Source organism: Lonchura striata, chromosome 12, assembly GCF_050655825.1.
Source record: "Lonchura striata isolate lonStrDom1 chromosome 12, ASM5065582v1, whole genome shotgun sequence".
Lineage (NCBI taxonomy): Eukaryota > Metazoa > Chordata > Aves > Passeriformes > Estrildidae > Lonchura > Lonchura striata.
This window is the reverse complement of record NC_140714.1, coordinates 11,050,624-11,070,863: the sequence shown is the minus strand read 5'-3', so window position 1 is coordinate 11,070,863 and position 20,240 is coordinate 11,050,624. Positions and strand designations below refer to the sequence as shown.

At 47.3% G+C, this 20,240-nt stretch overlaps 1 protein-coding gene across 9 annotated transcripts in view; it reads left to right on the top strand.

The window, feature by feature from the left end:
• Positions 1-7,698, top strand: part of CHCHD6 (coiled-coil-helix-coiled-coil-helix domain containing 6) — a 110,552-nt gene extending 102,854 nt beyond the window's left edge. For all 9 annotated transcript variants that reach the window (XR_014958144.1, XR_014958145.1, XM_085590507.1 and 6 more), the window contains one exon: positions 7,153-7,698. Coding sequence is in view for 7 of the 9 variants with exons in the window: in XM_085590507.1 (XP_085446633.1) it covers positions 7,153-7,176 (24 nt within the window). In the remaining 2 variants the exon portion in view is untranslated. The remainder of the gene's footprint in view (positions 1-7,152) is intronic.
• The last annotated feature ends 12,542 nt before the right edge of the window (positions 7,699-20,240 follow it).

Here is a 20,240-nt window from a genome sequence, read left to right as displayed (position 1 = left end):
CATCCAGTGAAGTGTAATTTGTTTGAGAAGTGGCACTTATAACAAGGATGCTGCTAGTAATCCCTGCATTGAGTCCCTATATACACAATGTTCCAGGAATAATTAAAGTCACAAACTTCAATCTTGAGGGATGCACAGGGGAAACCTATCCTGAAATGAGGCTTCCATATCTGACTTTTCTATTTCCAGTGCTTTTTAGCACTGTAGGATTTGCTATTTTTGTTCCAAGACTGAAGTAGATTTAAGAGGAAGTCTGACATCCTGAATTTACACGTCCTAACAACAGTGTTCATCAGTCAGTCTTCTTACCATGTCCTTTCTCTTCTCCCTCTCTCTATTAATTTTCCTCAATAGTCTGCAGGGATCATTTGCCAGCCTGATTCAAATTCCTGTACTTCCCTGGCATCTTGTTTTATAACATCTTGCATCATGTACTTTCCATTTCTGTAATCCATTTAATCCAGGATACTGAGATGGCTTTGCAGGTATTTATTGCATTTCTTTCTTCCTCGTGTAAGGAGGTAACAGGTCATTTATACAACTTAATCCAAAATCTCTTGGCTTCTGGGGTTATTTTTCCTTTTATTTTCTCGCTGATTATTCTGGAGGCTGGTAGCAAGAGCAGGACAGACAGTGTGGAGAAGTTGCCAATATTTGAGTCTACTGTTTCCATTATGTTGTGCCCAGAGCATGGCTTGGCAGTTCAGCAGTTAAACCCCTGCAGCCAATGCCCCCCAGCAAATAATATTACTGTTGCCTCTCCTTAATTTTTGGAAGTGTTTGGCTTAGGGTTTGAAATAATGAAATACTGTTGCATCAGTAAGTGGTTTTCCATTCCTTTTGGCTCTGGAAGCGGATATTCACAGTTGGGTGAAGTTCATTTTAATCCTCACAAAACCAGAGCTGGATTTGTACAAGTTGTTATTGTTCTGCTTTAGAAACACTCTGTGCCTTCTGGATCCCTTTATCCCTCCCAGGGGCTAATCAATGAGCTTGGAAAACACTTGGGGTGACTCTAGTTGCAGGATGGAGGGGTGTTCAGCGTTATCTCCTTTGCCTCCTGCATTGCCTTCTACCACTCAGTCCAGAAAGGCACAGTAGTGTTTGGAGCGTGCAGTTTCTGATGTGCACAGATAGTGGGATGTAATTACCTTCCTCTGAGATACAGTCATTACACTGGCTGTAAAGAGAGAGGGTCACAATCCTAATGGGAAATGATTTTAAAGCAATCTTGACCAAGTCTAGTGGAGCCATTTCAGAGCACTTAAAACTCAGCCAGTCCTTCATGGCACTTCTGATATGTCCACTTCATGCAGCGAGAGGCATTGGGATTAACACTTGTTGAGGGATAAAGAAAATCCATGATAAACTGCAGCATTGGCTTTGGGCAAGCATTGTGTGCTGCCACGGGGGAAAGGCACAGACAGAGCCCGGGCTTGATTGTTATTGTTCTTGATACTGATTTGGAAAAACGCAAGACTCTCACAGAAGCAATAAGCCAGTAGTCATGAAATCTGCCACCTTGGGCTTCCTGTGCTACAGGAGCTGCTCCTCTGTCCCCAGGCTTGATTCCTGCAGAGGATTGTTCCCATTTCCCAAGCAGGTAGCTGGGTAGATAGAGACACAGTCCCCAGATCAGAGCCAGATCACTGGTGGGTGTGCTGTTGGTTTACCTGGGAAATTCAGGCTTCAAAAATGTTCTGTCCTACAAGGCAAATTTGGTCAGAGGTTGTTTAATAGCAAATAGTGGTTTGTGTTATGTTAGAGGAAGACAGGCTTCAGCGTGCTTTGGTGCAAGCTGGGGTTGTGCTCTGTAGCAAGGTGAGGAGAAAGATTTCAGCACAGCTGATGGAAGGTGTCAGTCAGCAGTTGTAGGTCATATTGAGGGGCTCTGGCAGGTCTGTTGGGATCAGCCCAGGACAAAAAATCAAACACCACTTCACATAAGCAATTTTCTGTAGCTCGGTCCTTTACAGAAGCACAACAGCTGAAGCCAGGCAGGTTAGCAAAGCTCTAAGCTGGTACCTGGGAGAGCAAGAATAACTAGTAGTGAAATGCTCTATGTCTGGTTTTCATCCTTTGAGCTCCTCTGTAATGTTATTGGAAAACAAAAATTGTTTAAATAATGGAACAGACCCAATGAAATTGTGCAGTGATGCAGAAGGGGTTGAGGAAGGGTTATTCTTTTCTTTCCATTATTTTTCTCCTCCTGCCTTGCCTCCCAAACGTGGGTGGAATCTACATGTCAGGCGCTAGCGACATCAGCCTGGCCCGGTGGCTTTTCTTAATGGCAAGAAAGAGATTAAATGCAATTAACATCGATTGAGCAAAAAGTGCCCTCGGTTTGTGTGTGGATTAATTAACAGTCATCCTTTCAGCAGCAGCCCTTTGCAGAGCCGTGTTTGTTCCTCCTGGCCCTGCTCTTTCCTAGCACATGTCCAAAATCAAAAGCACTGAGCTTGTTCCCTACTGCGACGTCTGGGGTTACCAGCTCAGCAGGGAGATGCAGGCCCCCAACCAGGATGATTTTTTGTGCAGTCTGCTGACTGCAGAGCTGCTCAGTCAGTGGCAAAATATTTCCTGTTAAGCAAGGCTAATGACGGGAGCTCTCTGAGAGTTAGAACAATGATCAGAACAACTGTCTGGAGGAAATCAATGTTATAATGCATGAACAAACAGGTGAGTCTCAGAACAGCTGGAGATTAGTTGTGCTGGTAAATAACTTTGTATTCGGGTGATGCAGAGCAATGGGGAGGTGTCAAGGCAGAGCAAAGCAAGCAGTGGGCTCTTGTGAGCCAAAGGAGAGGAAGGAGGAAACCAGAAAGACTCTTTCTGTTCCTAGCACTCTGCTGGTGGGGTGTGTAGACCAGGAGACTTGCATGTGAAAGCACTTTCTGGGGTGTTCTGACAATGTGTCTGGTGAGTTTTCTGAAAAGCGTCTTTTCTGCTGTCAAGCCAACTTTGAAGACACCATCTGGGGAAGTAGCCAAGAAGTCATTGGGTGAACTTCCCTGCTTTGCAAAACTATTAACACCAGTACAGAGAAGAGGGAAAACAAAACTCCCTTCATAGCTTTTTGAATTAATGTTTTTTGTTGCTGCCAGGCATGCTCCTGGCCCTCCTTATTCCAGTCTCAAGGACAGCAACTGTTGGACTCCTGAAGGATGAGAGAGACAGAAAGGCTTTTCTGTGCAATAACTATATGGCACAGAAGTGCTGTGATCCATTAGTCAGCACAGCTGCTCCACAAAATAGCCAATACTCTGAGTGTAACAGAACAAATTGCACATAACCAAAAAATACCTACAGCATACATCAAACCAAAGTGACTCAAACGTCCCTTGCAGCGCTTTGGGGTGCTAATAGCCCTGCAACAAATGTCTCATGCAGTGTAAAGGCCTTGAACACCCATCTTAGGGCAGGTCAGGAGTTTTGTATTTTGTTTGTGCCTCCTTCCACACTAACTGAGATGAAAAAGTTGTGTGGTCACGTTGCTGAGGTTTGCTGTGTGCCAACAGGTATTGTGATGTTGAGAGCTGCCTGCACACGTCAGGAACTATGGAGATTAATTTCTACTTTGTCACTGACACTCCAAATGCACCAAGTCATTTATCATGAGGATCTGCTTTCTGATTTCTTCATAGCTACACAGTGCCCATATGTGTGAGTGCTGTGGTGTGACTGCTTAAAGGGTTGTTAAAACAAAGGCAAGGCACATGGTGGAGGGAACTTGCAGGGTTTACCCTGTGAGACTAACGGCTGGTTAAATAAATATGTCTTAACACAGCTGAGGCTTGGCAAACAGCGTCTCTGGCAAACACTGAGAGAGGAAGTTCTTCAGGGTCTGGCTTTTCAAGGAGGGAGATTCCTCCGCTGGCTGAGAGCCTCCAGCAAGGCTGAGAGCTGGGGCCCAGAGCTGGCCAGAGACTGGGGGAGGTGGAGAGGATGCTGCAGTTCCCCCAGGCAGCCCCGAGCTTCTGCACTGGGATGCAGACTGAGAAGGAACAGGACAGAGGAACAGGTGCATTAGAAAATCTTGCTGAAGCTTGCTTGGCCCAGTGCTGGATACCAGGGCTTCAGCTCTGTTAGAGGACAAGAACTGCTCTGGGCATTGACTGGACTCCCTTCTCAGCGGGAGTGAGATTTGTGAAGCAGATCTACTTGCAGAGCTCAGCCCTTTCTCCTCACTCAACTGGAACCAGAGCTGGAAAGCTACTGGCTTTCCCTCAGGGGCTGCAAAGTGGCAGGCTGTGTCAGCTAAGCAGCTCGTTTTGACTGCAGTTAGCTCCTGAGCAGGGTGCCACAGTGGTGGAAGAACATGAGTTAGGGGCTCGAAGGTCCCATTTGCTGTGAGAGGCATGGAAGAAAACAAGTGCTGTGTGCCTTCCAGCTGGACTGGCTGTCAGGACTGAACAGATTGCCATTCCTGTTTGTGCTGATGAGGAATTAGCCTTTGTATGGACACTATTTTCATAGGTAGAGGCGCTGGGCTGGAGCTCATCAAGACTGGAACCTTGTCTCTACCTGGATTGCCTTGGCAGTGGCATTAAAAGTAACCTGCCCTCCCAATGCAAGAAGGGCTCTGTTCCCTCTCATCAGACTGAGGGTGTGATGCACTCTCCAAGGCTGTTCATCTCTGACTTCTTGTTCTGCTAACACTGCAGCAGAGACCAGCTAATGCCAACTTAGGGGCATTTTGAGGAGGCACAAAAATCTTTTCGATCTGAGCCTCAACTCCATTAATTGGCAGTATCCTGTCTGGTGAGAGCAGTGATTGCAATCTGCCTGGGCTTGTTTCCTATTTACCTTGTCTGGTGCATATGCAATTATAAGGGCATGGAGAAGAGGAAAAGCTTCTTCTTCCCTTTCCTGGCTCTTTCTGCTCAAGGTAAGTGCTGTAGCAACCTGGTAGCATCTTGCAGAGAGGATACCAGGTTGGAAGAAAATGAAGGGGTGCCAAGTCTGCACTGGCATGGTTGCAAAGCTAGGTGGGCAAAGAGTGGGTTTAGTCTCAGAGTTATGGTGTCCCTCAGCCCATCCGTTCTGGGTCCAGTCTCACTGTGCAAAGGATTTTGAGGAGGTTTAATCATCCAGAGTAAGATGGAACCTGATGTTTTTGCACAAGGAATGTTTGTGAACCTCCAGCTCAATGCATACCTGGTATGTGGGTAGGTTAGGCTGGAAAGAATTCATTGAGGTTAAGAACTGGCTGTTTTCATTTTCTCCTGAAATAAGTTAAAATATCATAGAATTGTATAATGGTTTTATCTGGAAGGGACCTTAAAGATCATCTATTCTCAGCCACTCTGCCATGGATAGAGACACCTGCAACTAGATGAGGTTGAAATATGTAGTTATGATTTTGAACATGAAATTGTGTAACTGTGATATTCTTCAAAAGTGTTTAAAAAGAGAGGTTTTACTGTCTTCCAGAAGGGTTAACCACAGAGTAGGCACAGAAGTGATTTTGGTTTGTTGTTTTTTTTTTTTTTTTTTCACAAAATGTAGCATTCCTGGACACTTTACTGAAGTGTTACAATGTGAATACAGCAAATTACTTCATTGCAAAATTGATCGTGAGTTGTTACTGCTTCATTCATTGCAATTTCTGTGAGTGCTATTGGAGTTTTAAAAATATATTGCTCTGTGCACAACTTTTAAGTCACTAATGATGAGAAAAATTACCTGGGAAATTAGAGTCAGTGGAGTATTATTGATGGTTCATTTGTCAGATTTCTGCATAACCCTTGTCTAAATAATTTGGTGTACAATTTTCTCTTTATTGTGGAGTTCTTTGAAGCTTTTCTAGTTCATCGTTGTCAGAGATGGAGCTGTCTTTGGAGATTCAAGGCCAGCATATTCAGTTGGCCATGTATCAGCCAATATCAGCCTGCTGTGCAGAAGCAGCCCAAATGACATCCTCACCTTCTGACAGACAGTGCCAAGTGTGCTAGCATCATTATTTTGTGATGTTTTCCATTCTGATTCACGCTGAAGAAAGCACAGCTCCTCTCCTCAGAAAGGCAAATATCTGGAGAGTAGAACTGAGCTCAAACACAGCCCTAATAAAAATGGGCAATGAGACTGTATGGAGTGAAGTGTTCACTTGTCTTTCTCTGGTTGGCTTTAGCTGAATCCTCTGAACGTGGATCAGTACTGTCTGCTCTGCAACAGGGACCTGCACGTATCCAGAGCATGAGAAACATGTAGGCTCTGTTGATGGGCTTATCCTCTGTGATCCTGCTGTTCCTGTAGCACTGACCACCATGCCACTGCTGCTGCAGGAGAGCCAATTGCCCACACTGGGAAGTGGGATCCAGCACTGATTTCTCAGATCCTCAGAGGGAGAGGTGTTACAGCTGGTGTCATGTGTTCTCATCCACTGCTGATGGTATTGTTGGTTTGATTTGTTTGACTTTGTAGATGTGATAAGATAAAAATAGGAATAGAGCACAGCAGACTTTGCAATCTCCATCCTAAAAACTTTGGAAGCTTTCTGTCTTACAATATCCCTCAGAAGCTCATAGCTCATATGCAGATACCTGCAGGATCTGAGGAGGTACCATGTAGTAGGTTTCTGTGGGGACAAAGCAGATGTGATTTTGCTTTGAATTTTAGGAGGGCTTGGGTCTTAATAGGATAGAGGCTATCAGATATGTCAGAAGTTAGGGTGGTCTCTGAGTCCCCATCTTTCTTCTTCTCACTTCTCTGGTGCTCTTATATTGATCCTGTTCCAGGATGAGCAAATGGGGGGAGTTTGTGTGTGTGTGTGTTTGGTGGCAGCTTATCAAAGTGCTTCTATGTCCTCCTATGCTAAGGCAGGACTTAGTGTCTGTTCCAAGGCTTACCTGGAGCCACAGCTGTGCTCTCCCACTGTAGGCCAGTAGATTTACAATCCTGATTGTTTCAACTGACCACGTGCTCTTGATCACAGAATCAGCCTTATGTTTGGTGTCATGAGCTGCTTTCTTGCTTCCACAGTTCTCTCCCCTTGAATATCTTGTGTTTTACAGTAAGTGAAACCTGAAGATTTTTCCGAGGGTTTTACACCCTGCCAGTGCTACTCTTTCATTTCTGATGTTAACATTCCCATGTCAACAAAGCTGCATAACTAGCTTACTGCCTTTTTCTTTTGTCTCCTTTTTTCTCCAGGAGCTGTTAGTTAATTCTGGATAAACGTCATCCGCCAAAGAGCAGAGGACAGGGACCACAGATGCCCTTGGAAGCCCCAGCATCCTTCTGGACAGACACTGACCAAAACTGGTGCCTTCTGCCCTCGATGACCAAGACACTACAATATGATTCCTCCTCTAACTGCCTGCATGTATCAGTCTCGGTGGACGTTCCTGGGGTTGGGAGAAGGGTCCCAGGAGTGGGGGAAGCTATAGTTTCTTTTCATTGTTCTGCAATGTAAAGAACTGTGTTAACCCCAGTGCTTCCAGCATAGCTTGTAGCTTAGAGTCTTGCTCCAACACAAGTCTGGTTCACTCAGTTCTAACTTTGGTTTCACCAACCAACATCTGAGTTTCAAGAGTCCGCCTCTGTTTGCTCTGGAGAAAAGGGTCCAAAGTATTTGGAAGTAGCCCTGAGTAGCTTGTTAGGATTAACTGTTCCTAGCATGCTCCCATTGGTTACACCAGCAGGCACATTCCTTCCCTTCCAGGGTTCCCTCCTAAACAATAAAGTGTTGAACAGTCACCATTTGCTCTGAGATACTTTCAGTCCCATGAGTTTGTAAACTGCTGTTTTCTGCCTATTGCCAATGCCAACAAAAATTTCAAATTAGTGTGAAGAATAGGAGTATTTCAAATCACAGTTTATAAGTCACAAAACTTGTTCATTTTGGTCCCAGGATGATTGGCGTATTTGAAAGTACTTGGTTAAAAAGTCCTGGCTGAAGGGAACTGGTAGTGTGGAATCATACTGGAAAAACCTTTGCCTGCTGGCTGCAGAGACCAAATTATCTTTCTTTACACAAGCTCTTGTGTGCAGTTCCTGCTGTGTCTGCCATAAGCCACTGTCCCTTTCATCCTTGTGCTCTGTGTTGAGCCCTCTCCTTGCTGTGTGAGGAATGGAGGAAGCTGGATGCATCTGGAATCTTATTCTCCTAGAGGTAGGTGTGGCAGAATTGCAAAAGGCCTGTCAGCAAACCAGGGGAGCAGGTCTAGTTTGGTAACCTGATTCTTTTCTCTGGGTACAGCTTCTCTGCCTGGCAGCATTAGCTTCCTCTGTCCTCTCTGACTGTATCTGACAGTTTTTGAAGAATGTGAACATGGATTTTTGGAGGTCGTGTCAGAGTTTAATGCAGCGTTTATGAAAATGGATGAGGGGGGCTGAGAATTGTTTCTGTGTTATATTCTGCTTCGTCTCTTTTTTCTTTAGACAGCAACTTAGTGCTTTACATCTCCATTAGAGAAACAAAATGCCTTTCCTTCTTATTGAGAGCTGATGCCACAACGCTTTTCATCCTCAGAAGTGATGTTTGCTTACGCATGGCTTATCTCTGTTAGTCTCAGATCTTGCAAAAATTCCAGCTCTGCATCTTTGTGTAGGTCAAACTTGCTGTCCCTAAGGGAGGAAGAGCAAGTTTTCCAAAACAAAGTAGGACAATTAGTGCCTTCAGATCTATTAGAGCAGGACTGGGTGGGTTTTTGTTGCTGCTGCCATGCCAGCTTTTGGATCTGTTTGGGATAGCCACAGAGCTTGATTCTGCAGGCAGAGATTTAGAGCACCAAGGTCTGTCCCTGACTAGGTTTGAAATTATTGCTGGTCTGAAGAGAAAAGTATGTATTTCGTCTCTTCTTCATTTTCCTCTTGCCCCTATCCAGCATTGTCTTGCATGAGCAATTTGCATGTTATTATTTCAGTTGCCCTAAATTGGGGGGGACTGTGATGCCAGGGCTGATTATTTGGCGGCGCTAGGCAATTTTCTCTGTTAGGCAACTGTAATACATTTTCATGTTCTTTTATAATGAGCTTTATTTACCAAATTGGCAATTCCTCTGTTGAGAAATAACTGATTACAGCATTCAGGGAGTTGCTGTCATCTCAAGATACACAGGTGTCTGTGGAACATAAACAGATGTGATCATTCAGACAGTGAACTCGATGGTGGGGGGGGTGAGGATCAGCCATAAAATCATAAATGTAGCAGCTACAGCTAATGTTGGCCAGGTGCATTGCGGCTGTTTGCAGCTCAGCAAGGACAAAGTGGCACTCAAAGGCCATCCAGTACCTCCAGATGAGGGACTGCTTGATTGATAGTTGAAAATACACCTCTTACCTGTCACTGCATTTCAATATTGGCTTGCCTAACTCTGTCTCCAAAAGTTTCTGAGGACAGACATTCAGTTGTGGCACAACCTTGAAGTGAGAAACTCTGTCCTGCTGTGTTGGGTTTGATTTTAGCTTACTCTGTGCTAAATGTCTACAAACTTCTTAGTAGTCATGTCCGTGGGGACTGTGGCCCCATCTGCCTTTCAGGCAGTCCCTTTCCTTTGGTGTTTCCTAGTGCCCAGGAGCAATTTTGTTGCTGCTGTTGCCCTAATCAGCAGCTCAGACACCTGAGCCTGGGGGGAAATACAATCACCGGGGATGTCAATAGGAAACTGCTGAAGATGAAGTTCAGTTGCAGAGTTTCAGCTGCTATCCAAGTAAAAAATGTGCAGGTAACAGAACTTCTTGAGTGAATGTTTTCTCTTCTCCCTCATCTTTGCTGCTCCTGTAGTACCAAAGCCCTTGAAAAGAAGGAAGAAGCCCTGCACCTTCTCCTAGACTCCCTCTCCTTATGTCTCTCCTTGACTGCTTGTGGGATATTCAAAGCAATTTTGGTTTTGTGCAAGATTGTGACAGCAGGTGTCAGTTATGCTCCAGAATGGCAGGACCATTATTCCTGGAGCCTGGTGTCCAGTGTTGAATAGATGTCCTTTCCACACTGCTACCACCACAGCTGGCATTAATGGACAACTAGGACAGCAGGATAAACAAGGTCTGAATCTACTGTGGGAGCTGCATTAGAGGCAGTTTCCTCCAAAGGCAACTTTGACGTGGGGCAGAGGCAGCCAGCCACGCTGCTGTCTGTGCTGCATGTGCTGGATAAAAAGCAGCTCTTTTGTGACCAGGAATACCTGTTTCACCAACTAAAACCAAGCCTTCCTATGGTCAGGTGCAGCACAGTTCTCCCTTCAGCTGAGCAGTGCATGTCCATTTTGCTTGCCTGCTTATTGCAGTTCTCTGCAAGCTGGGTAATTTTGTGTACAAATGCATCCGGTGATTTGGATGCAATGTGCACAATTGTGGTAATTTCATGTGAAAATACAGCTTGCAGAGTGCCTGCTTTAAGGGTATGAATTGTTTTAAAACTTGCCAGATGAATAGAAAGAACAACCTTTTTATTCATGCATAATTTCTTAGCATTGCAGGAAGGGAAAAGAACAAAACCAGAGAAGTTAGAGAAGATACAGGAAATAACAGAACTGATAAAAAATTTCCAATAGGCCTCAGTAGCTTTGTAAATGAAACATTCAACAAGCAGCACTTTGAGATTCCAGTGTGCAAGAACATCACCAGCACTCCAAGCACCGAATTTGTGATCTTGCATAAAAACTCAACCCGTTGCCTCCTGCTGTTAATATTTCACACTTGACTTTGCAAGATGCTTTATCTAATATCCTCTCTGCATTTAGGCAGCTACCTTCTCTGCCTTGTCCATAACAGGAGAGGCGGGAGGAGGAAGGCAATTGCCAAGGATGTCTGTAATCTATGTAGGAGGGTTTTGTGTAGCTGTAGGGGGAGAAGAGTAAGTCTCATTTCCTATTTTATAGTCTGCTGAGTCCTGTGATCTCATGCTGTGTGCTCCTTTTCCAAGCAGAATTTTTCAATTTGTCTTTCAAGTTCTTGTTATTTTTTATTTCCAAACTGGTTAAAAGTGTTTGTCTGTAACTTGTTGATAAATTGTTTGTGTCTGACTCCCTCAGGTGCTTCACTGCCAGTCTTGTATATGTTTCCAGACCACCTTTTTCTTCTCTTGTCTTGTGCCACTCCAGTGGGCTGTTGCATCCAGCACTGAAATGTTATCAGCCCTTTTTTGGACCCATGGAAGTCTGAAGGGCTGTTCAGTGTCCTGTGACATGCAACCCCACACCTGCTCCCATTCATGCAGATTTTATCTTGTCTGGGGCTGGATGTGGTATTCCTGAACTGGCTCACCTGCCTTGCCAGCCCTATCACTCTGCTCTTGGTGTGTGGTGGATTTTCCTCTCTTTCCTTGTTCTTGATTCCTTGGGGGAGAAGGTTGATGTGGACTGAAGTGATTGGGCTGCATCACCTTTGAGCTGAGGCTGTTCAGGCTGGTAATGCTGCCCCTCCATCTCCCACTCTGGTGTGTAATTGTGCTGGCAGAGTGGTAGTTTCGCAGCCTGGGGCAAAGCCAGAGGAAGCAAATGGAGCAGCCCCTGGTCTCAGGAGAGCTCCCAGTCAAAAGTGTGTCTTGGATTTAATGACACGTGTTCTCTTTCAGACTTTTTATAGAGGTCAGAGCATGGCAGGAAACTTTCCTCTGTCATCTTCCTAGGGAGAGCAGCACACAAACTTTTATTTCCAAGTTGAAATCAATTGTTCCCTCAGGGCTATGTAACAAACTGCTCCTGTAGCTGATTTCCCCTTGTGAATGGCCTAAATTAGATGCTCTCCCTGGTTGCCCTCATTGGAATGGCTTGTGCTTTATCCAGCTATTTCGTTTGTGCCATTTGCTACGAGATGTTGATAGCACTTGTCTGGTTCCTGCTGCCCTGTGTTGTTCTGTATGGGAGCTATTGCATGGCAGGCCTGCTGTCCCAGGGAGTGTAGGAGAAGAGGCAGCAGGGACCTGGAAACTCATTTTGAATCCTACTTTGCCTCTTCCTTTGATTTCAGAAAGTGTGTTTAAAAATAATTTCTGGTATCTTTGGAGCAGGTTGGCTAATTGACATGAATTGGAACAAAGCCCTTGGGCTCACTTGGATCTTTTTGAGGAGTTGGAATCTATTCCCTTCCTTATGGATCCCTAAAAGCTTTGTTTCAATATCCTTTTTGAATACTGAGTTGATGTTGGGGTGACAGCTGCAGGGTAAATTGTCTTCATTCCCATCTAGTACTAACATTTTTGGCAAACTGGTGCATGCAGTTTAGTCCTGTACACTTCCTATTGCCTGCTTTGCAGAATTAAAAAAAAACAAGTTACCTTCAGTGTTTTAAGACCAGAAAACATTTTGGAGTCACCCAGACACTCCAGCTGTGCCTTCTGCATGTGCACATCTGTATGTGAGCAGCTCTGCTAGAGTCTCTGGGTGGGCATCTCCTCCTTGCCAGTGGGGCAGAGCTTTTGTGTTATTTAGTCCTTGAACAGTCTGAATGAATCTCGCCAATGGCCACCAGTGGAGGACATGAGTGACATTCCCTCAGGAAGAATTAAAAGGATGTTATTTTTTCCCTTCTGTGACCTCTTGAACATCCCACTGTACCCATTTTCTTGATGGCAGAGTCCACCATCATAGTGAGTTTGGTTTTTATTTTTTTGTGAGTGGGGAGTGCCATTGTAAGTCAGGATTAGCTAAACATAACATTAAAAATAAAGCACGGCTATTAATTTAATGGCTTCCTTGTTACAACCATCATAAAACAAGTAAACAGGAACTCTGCCAGTGCTGCCTGCAGTCCTCCTCCAAGTGGCTGAACCAAGGGAGAGATTTGAACTCTTGCCATTTGATAAAGCCATGTGCGAACATGGCTTTTTAAAAATTAAATCTTTACTTTTCCTGTTGTAGCCTTTCAACTGCTGAAGAAGCCTGGCCAGTGACTGCAGTGGAGCTTTGCAGCTCTTAATGAGACAGAGGGGAAATGGCAGTTCAGGACTTAGCTTAAATCATACCAGCCAAAATAAAAGATTACAAAAGGCAGGGAAATTGTTCTTTGTGGACTGTCTCACTGAAACAGCCTTTGTAGTCCCTTTAATCCTTACTTACTTATTTTTCTTTTGCAAAGGAAAATAAGTTTTGTATTGGGACTTCTTCCCTTCTACTCTTTATCTTTCAGAGTGCTCTTGCCAACTATTGGCGACATCCTTGGACTGGAATTCACTGGATTAAATGAATCACACTGTGGATCTGTGGTGGCCACATAGACTGGGTGCCTGCTCCCAAGTGCAGTTCAGTCATTGCATCTCAGTGGGAAGTGTACAGTGAGGAAGCACACAGGAGTGTCCAAACAAAGTGTAAGCTGAAAGCAGTAGAACCATTTGTGTGCTGGGCTTCTTCCAGACTTGAATCAAGTGCTTGTGCAGTGCTGTGGGGTCTTTAAGTTAAAGAAGTTACAAAAAGAAAATACTCATCCATTGGTTTGAAGACTCAATTCTAGTTATTTTTATATTGTGCCTTCTGGTGTCCTGAAGTTTACATTCCCAAACTGGAGGGTGGTTTACAAAACAGAATATGCTCAGTAATGTATTTAATATTCAGCTGTGAAACCTCAGTGCCAGCTGTTGGTTCCACCCAGCTGCTCATTGGTCACATTTACCCATGCTGGGAAAAAGGAACTTAGCTGTCTGAAGGAAAGGGTTGCCATTTAGTCTGTGGCCAAACAGATAAAGAGGATTCATGCTTCTAAGCTGATTATCTTTGTGAAAGTACCCTCAGCCAGCAGGATCTGGCTCCTCAGCTTCCCAGAAAACAAAGCAAATGTCCTCTTCTGAGGCTGCAGGTGGTCCTGTATTGCTCACTGCTGGTCTAAAGCTCAAGGAGTTTCATTTGAGGCTACTTTGAGGCAATGAAGGTGATTAGGTGTCTCTAGGTTATAGGAATCCAATGTTGAGGTGACAGTATCCAAGTGTAGCAGCAGGAGAAAGATACATTTGCTTCTTTGTGACTGATGGGCTGATGTTTCAAAGTGTGGTTCTTCTGCTGGGTAAAAAAACTTCATTCAACACTGCAAGGAATTGCACAAAAAAAATAGACCCACGTTCACACCATAAATTTAAGGTGATCTGTATAATTTTTTTTTACTGTGAACTTGGTCACTGCCAACCAGTGCTCACCTTGTGGGATTGGAGGTGTTTACCTTGTGGGATTGGAGGTCCAAACTCGGCTCTCTGGAAAAACCAAGCACACCCATTACAGTGAGGTTATATTTATTGTACTCAAGAGAATTGTGCTCCAGATCTCTTTGCAGTCACCCCTGAGGCTGGGAGCCCTAACACTGCTACAGACCTTGCAGCACCCTGAGCATGCAGATGACAACATAGTCACAGCTGTTCTCAGGAGGGCAGGATTCTGCCATGCTCAACTTGAAAGAAAACTGGGTTTTAATGAGTAGTACAAGGTGAAAACTTCTGAAGCTTGGAAGCCTTTTACCATCCTTTGAGAATGTGGACCATGGAGCAAAAAGCACGGAAGGTGACTCAGCCCTGCTCCTGCCCATGGGGCTACCCTGTGAACAAGGTGCCCTGGGGAGAGCTTCTGGCTCTCCATGCTCTCCTTGCTCTAAATAGTTCACAAAAATTAGGTCCCTTCCATCCAGCCTTAGATTTTAGGGTTAAGTAATTTATAAACCAGTCTGCAATATTTCTTCTTGTTGCTGTATATCCCTACATAGTATCCCAAAAGTCCTTTCCAGATTTTTAAAGTTATGTCAAATCTCTACCTGCTGACTGCAGGAGAAGCACCTTCCCTTTTGTGGTGTCTGAATGTCCAAAGAGGCTGTGCCTGGCCCAGGATTTTCCCTCCTGTGTTGAACTCTGGGAATTGAGTAGTTTATGGGAGTGGAGAGGAGGTGCTTAGGGAAAAGGAGTGGCTGAAAATGTACCTTTGACTCATAACATGGAAACGTAACTAATAGCTTTGGTTCAGATTTTCTAAGGATTCTCCAAGCCCTGAAAATTTGGGCGAGTGAGTATGGCAGGTGAGTCTCAGAGCTGTACAATAAATTAATGGACCTGTGCACAGTGTATCAAGTAGTGTAACGATGCCCTTAGTCCAAACTTCTTAATGCAAAGTCATCAGTGATTTTGTAGCCCCTTACTGTTAACAGAGATAGTCCCTACCCCAGGAGTGAGACAGGGACTTGGAGAAGCCATAGGTATTTTCTGCCTTCCCTAAAGCACTTTGCAGGGCACTGACTGGGCACAGCTGTGCAAACTGAAAAGCAAACTGATCCTGCTGACTCTGCCTCATTTTACTTCCTCTGACAAGTAATTGAGTGGTTGCACTTTATTAATGCTAATGACTTTCTAGTTTGAGCTATTAATGTACAGTTTGATATTTATATTTATTTATTTGTAACATCCAGACTTTGTACTGTCTGGATTAATCCTTGAGATAATCTGATGCTGAGCCATTATTGTGACAATTGAGTCACAATACAATTTGACATTCATGCTGTACCTGGTGTAGCTAATTTATGTAACTCAATTTATAAATTACATAAATAGGTTACATAATTTACCACATACCTTGTACACTTCACAGTAATATTCCCAGCCTGCAATTTAAACAATCTTTATACTGAGAATAATTTACACTGAAGACTCTTGAATAATTTTGCAATCTATTCCTGGACAGATGAGGAGTTGTGTTTGCTAAATAAACACTTGCTGGTGTTGATTTTAACTTACTAATCACCCTGTTTGCTTCCCAGATAATCTGTAGCCTGTCCTGGTGATGCTCTGCTCTGCAGAGGTCCATGTCTTCAGCTTCTGCCTTTCAGGAGCTGCTTGCCTGGGAATGATGAATTTTTCCCTCTGTCATCCAACTGAAATTTCAGTGCAGGTGGTCCTTGCTGGAGAACCAGCTCTGCTGCCTGCAGCCTCCTCCAGGAGTGCAGAACCCCAGCTTCTCCATCATCCACCCAAGCACATTCATGATGGTGGTGGTGTGACCACGGTGAGGTGGGGCTGGAGGTGAGGAGGGGGCCTTGCACTGATCTGAGAACTTGTGATGCAGGGGTAGGGGACACCTCCATGGGTATGTTATATCCACAAGATGTTATATGTGACAATCCTTGGGAAGTTTCTGCCTCACCCAGCTGGTGTTAGAGTGAGACAGGTCCTACTCCAGACCCTGTGGCACCAAGGCATCAAAAGGAAGTAGTGAAAAGCATCGTGCAACCTGTTTGTGACAGCGCCCCGGACATCTTGCAGGAAGCACCTTGCCCCCAGAGCTCTGTGCTTTCCTCCAGCAGCAGCTCCTGGCAAGCAGCCCCAGCATGGGGACCCAGAGGAGGAGGATGGTGCTGTTCATCACCCCTTGTGGGAGAGGCCTGTGGCCCATTTCCATTGCTCCTGGTTATGTGAGTGGCACGAGTGTCATTGTGCTGCTGGCAGGTGTAAGCCTGTGTGTCTGGCAGTGCCCAGAGCCAATGCTGCTCCTTACAGCTGGGCACGGTGTTGACTTGCTGGTAATGTTTCCAGAGGTCCTGCTCTCCAAATCTGTCACTTCCCACTTCCATTCCTGGCTGTGGCCAAATAGCTCCCACATGGCCAGCAGTAGAGAAGAGAGGCACTGGAGCAAGGACCTGGAGGCAGGTGCTCATGCAAACATCAGCATCACTTTTCCTTTCCTTGTCCTGTCACTTTTCATCCTGCTACCACTGCCTGAATCCTCCACTTTCCCCAGGAGGGGCCAGTGGTGACAAAGACCATTAATTTTGCAACAGCTGCTTCTAAACCCCATCAGACCCCCAAGCTGTCACCCTGTGACTGATGCCTCTGAGCACCACAGATATCAAACCTGAAAACAAAATATTTAGGAGTGTGGGGATGGAGGTTGTTTCACAGCCCTGGCTGCCATCATGGCCACAAGCTATCCTCCACTTGCTCAACCCTCTCCCCTTCCCCGTGGTCCTGCTGGGAGGAGACATCCCCTCCTTGAGCTCCCTGGTAATTGGGAGACCGTGGCTCTCCCCAGCTCTGCCTTTGCTCCTCCCAATCAGTGTCCCAGTCAGAGCCAACAAATGAGCTATTATGTGCACACAATCCCAGGATGTGCACGAGCCAGACCCAGCACCCCAAACCCGTGTGGGCAGACCCTGACCTGGCTGGCTCCTGTAATTATCTCCTGCAAGGCAAAACAATTAGGAGTTTCTGCTCTCCTCTCCCTCCCTTCCCCCTTCCTCTTCATTGTTCTTGGCAAAAAAAGGTTAATTAAACTCAGAAAATATCCCTTTTCTCCCCCCTCCTAAGCATGAGACTTAATTTTCTCTTTATATTTGTATTTAATTAATTCCTGCAAAGGCTCTGACTATATTTTTTTGTATTATTTCTTTCTTTGTCTCTCTCATTGTTAATCCTTGCATATTCAGTTTTTCTCCTCCCTTTTCCCCTAGATTTGAAATTCTATTACCATTTCAGAAGGCAGGCGTTTGAAGAGAAAATTGAATACCCGTCCAGTCTTGATAAGAAGGGACATTTGGTACTAGCGGTAATTTGTGAAGCAGATTTCTTCACACCGTGTGGTTGGTCCCCACCTTTCTCCCCGTGTTTGCTGTGGGTGATGTGCCATAGGGGCGTGGGGATGTCACAGCATTTTGCAGCCTTTATATCCCTGGATTACTGCGTCAGGGTGATGCCCTGGCAGCCGCGTGTGCGGGTGGGTGACACGGTGACACGGTGACACGGTGACACGGTGACACGGTGACGTGCTGCGTCTGACACCTCCCATGCGCCGCCACACCCCTCGGGAGCCACCCTGCACCCCCACTTGGCTCTTGTTGCTCCGGGGTGATCTCCTGTGGTGTTGTCCTCATGGTTTTAGGAGAAGCTGTGTTGTTTTCAGGAGAGCTCCTGTTCCCAGCTCCAGGAATATCCTGGGTGCCACAGGAGTGGGCGCAGCTGCTTTCAGCCCCGCCGGGTCATTCTGGGGCTGTGGCTGTAGGAATGCGCTGGGCTGGGTAACACATCCACACCGGGACGTCTCATCCACACCGGGATGTCGGGGCTTTGGAGTCAGTGTCCTGCACCTCCTCCGTCCCAGGCATGGTCCTGGGCACAGCCATGCCCGTTGTGTCCTTCCCCACCTTGTCCTCGCACCTAGGGCGGGGTTCATGGTGCTGAGCTTCGGGCATCTGCTGGCGTTGGGAAAACACGCCTGGGGATTTAAGGTGATTTTTCCCGCGGGGTCCCCAGCAGCACCCCGCGCTGCCGAGGGATGCGGAGCGCCCCGAGCCCGTCCGCGGGGCCGCTCCCACAGGCGGGCCGGGGTCCGAGCGTCCCTCTCCCCGTCACTCTCCCGTCCCTCTCCCCGTCACTCTCCCGTCCTTCTCCCCGTCCCTCTCCCGTCCCTCTCCGGTCGCTCTCCCGTCGCTCTCCCACCCCTCTCCCGTCCCTCTCCCCGTCCCTCGCCCATCCCTCTTCCATCCCTCTCCGGTCGCTCTCCGGTCCCTCTCCTCGTCCCCCGCCCGTCCCTCTCCTCGTCCCTCTCCTCGTCCCTCTCCCCGTCCCTCTCCCGTCCCTCTCCCCGTCCCTCTCCCATCCCTCTCCCGTCCCTCTCCGGTCGCTCTCCGGTCCCTCTCCCGTTCCCGGTGCCGGCAGCAGCAGCAGCAGGTGGCACTGTCGGCCCGCGCTGCCGCCGCCGCTCCATCGGGCCGGGGCCGGGGCCGGGCGGGTCCGGCTGCCCCGGGCGCGGGGTGCGCTGCCCGCAGCGCGTCTCGCTGAGGGTCCCGGCCCAGCCGGGTGCTGCCTGCCTGGTGCGGGACAAGCAGCGGCCCCCCGAGTGTGCCGAGAGGATGGAAAGGGCTCCCGCATTGTCTGAGTGATGCCCATGATGACGGCTTGGACTGAGCTGAAGTGAAATATTCCGTTTCCTTGCCCAAGAGAGAGACTCCCTGGGCAGCCTATTCCACTGCTTGACAGCCCTTTCAGTGAAAAAATCTTCCCTCATATCCAATCTAAACCTCCCCTGGTGCAACTCGAGGCTGTTTCCTCTTGTTCTGTCACTTGTTACCTGGGAGAGGAGACTGATCCCCTCTGGCTACAACCTCCTTTCAGGTAGGTGTAGAGACAGAAAAGGTCCTGGCGTTGCTGCCCCAGAAGTGCCCAGCCTGAGCTGGACAGCCACCACTGTGGCCACTGGCGAGTCTGTGGCTCCAGAGAACCCCTGCACAGGGCTGGGTGTTGGGTCCTGTTCGGTGTCACGCTGGGACTGGAGTGTCCTGGGTCCCAGCAGGGCAGGACCGTGATGCCCATGGACCTGTTAGTTCCAACAGGAGCCCCAGAGAGAACTCCCCATCCTGGCACAGCTGTGACCCTGAAGTGGAATAGGTGGGACATGATGGGGAGCTGAGGCGGGATGTGAGTCTGGAGAAACCTTCTGAGTCCAGGGGCAGCAGCCTGGGGGTGGAGAGCATGGGGATGAATGCTGAAGCTGCAGAGCCCTCAGGGAGCAGCATTCTCCCCACCTCTCTCACTGCTGGGTAAATCATGACGGCTTGGACTGAGCTGAAGTGAAATATTCTCTGTTTCCTTGCCCAAATCTGTAGTTTCCTTCTGGCTCTGAGGCTCTGGGCCATATTGCACATTTGAATTTAAAAGCAGACTTGTGCTTGGGCTTGTTATTTATTTATTTATTCTAGAATTGTTATTTTCTTTAAAACCAGGGTCCTTTTTTGCTGCAGTTTCGTGGTTCCTCTTGGAGCAATGACGGATGGACGAGGGTGCAGAGGGCTGGGGACACGAGTCAGAAGTTGGTCCCTGGTTGTGTGGGGTGTCCTTGGGGATGTCTGGAGCTGGAGGGAAGAGAGTGGTGGAGGGGAGAGCCTGGGAGCCTGGTGCTGGCTCCCAGCCCTGAGAAGGGAGATGCAGAGTTAAGGCGATAGCTGGGGGTGCTAATGGGCACCCCTCTTCCCCTCCCTGCTGTAGGATTTGCCATCTGCTGTGTGAGAAGCGGCATTTGCTTGCTTCAGGGATGTCACACTGGGGATGACACGTCCCTTCTCAGCATTGCTGGGCTGTCCAGCCTGGGCTGCACCCTGCCCATGCCCAGCGAGCCTCGTGTCCCCGGGGGCCGGGCTGCAGCGCTGTGGGGCTGGCCTTGTGGTTTGTCACGGCTTTATCTCACTCCCTGGAAAGCCAGGAAAGGTTGGGTTGGTCCCTGAGACTGTGGCACGGGATGCACAAGTCCCCGCGGCCATCGCACGGGCTCTTGGGCATCTGCTGGGAGCCGAGCGGGGCCCGCAGGGACCAGCCCCGGCCCGGCTTTGGGGATGGGAGCGGTGCC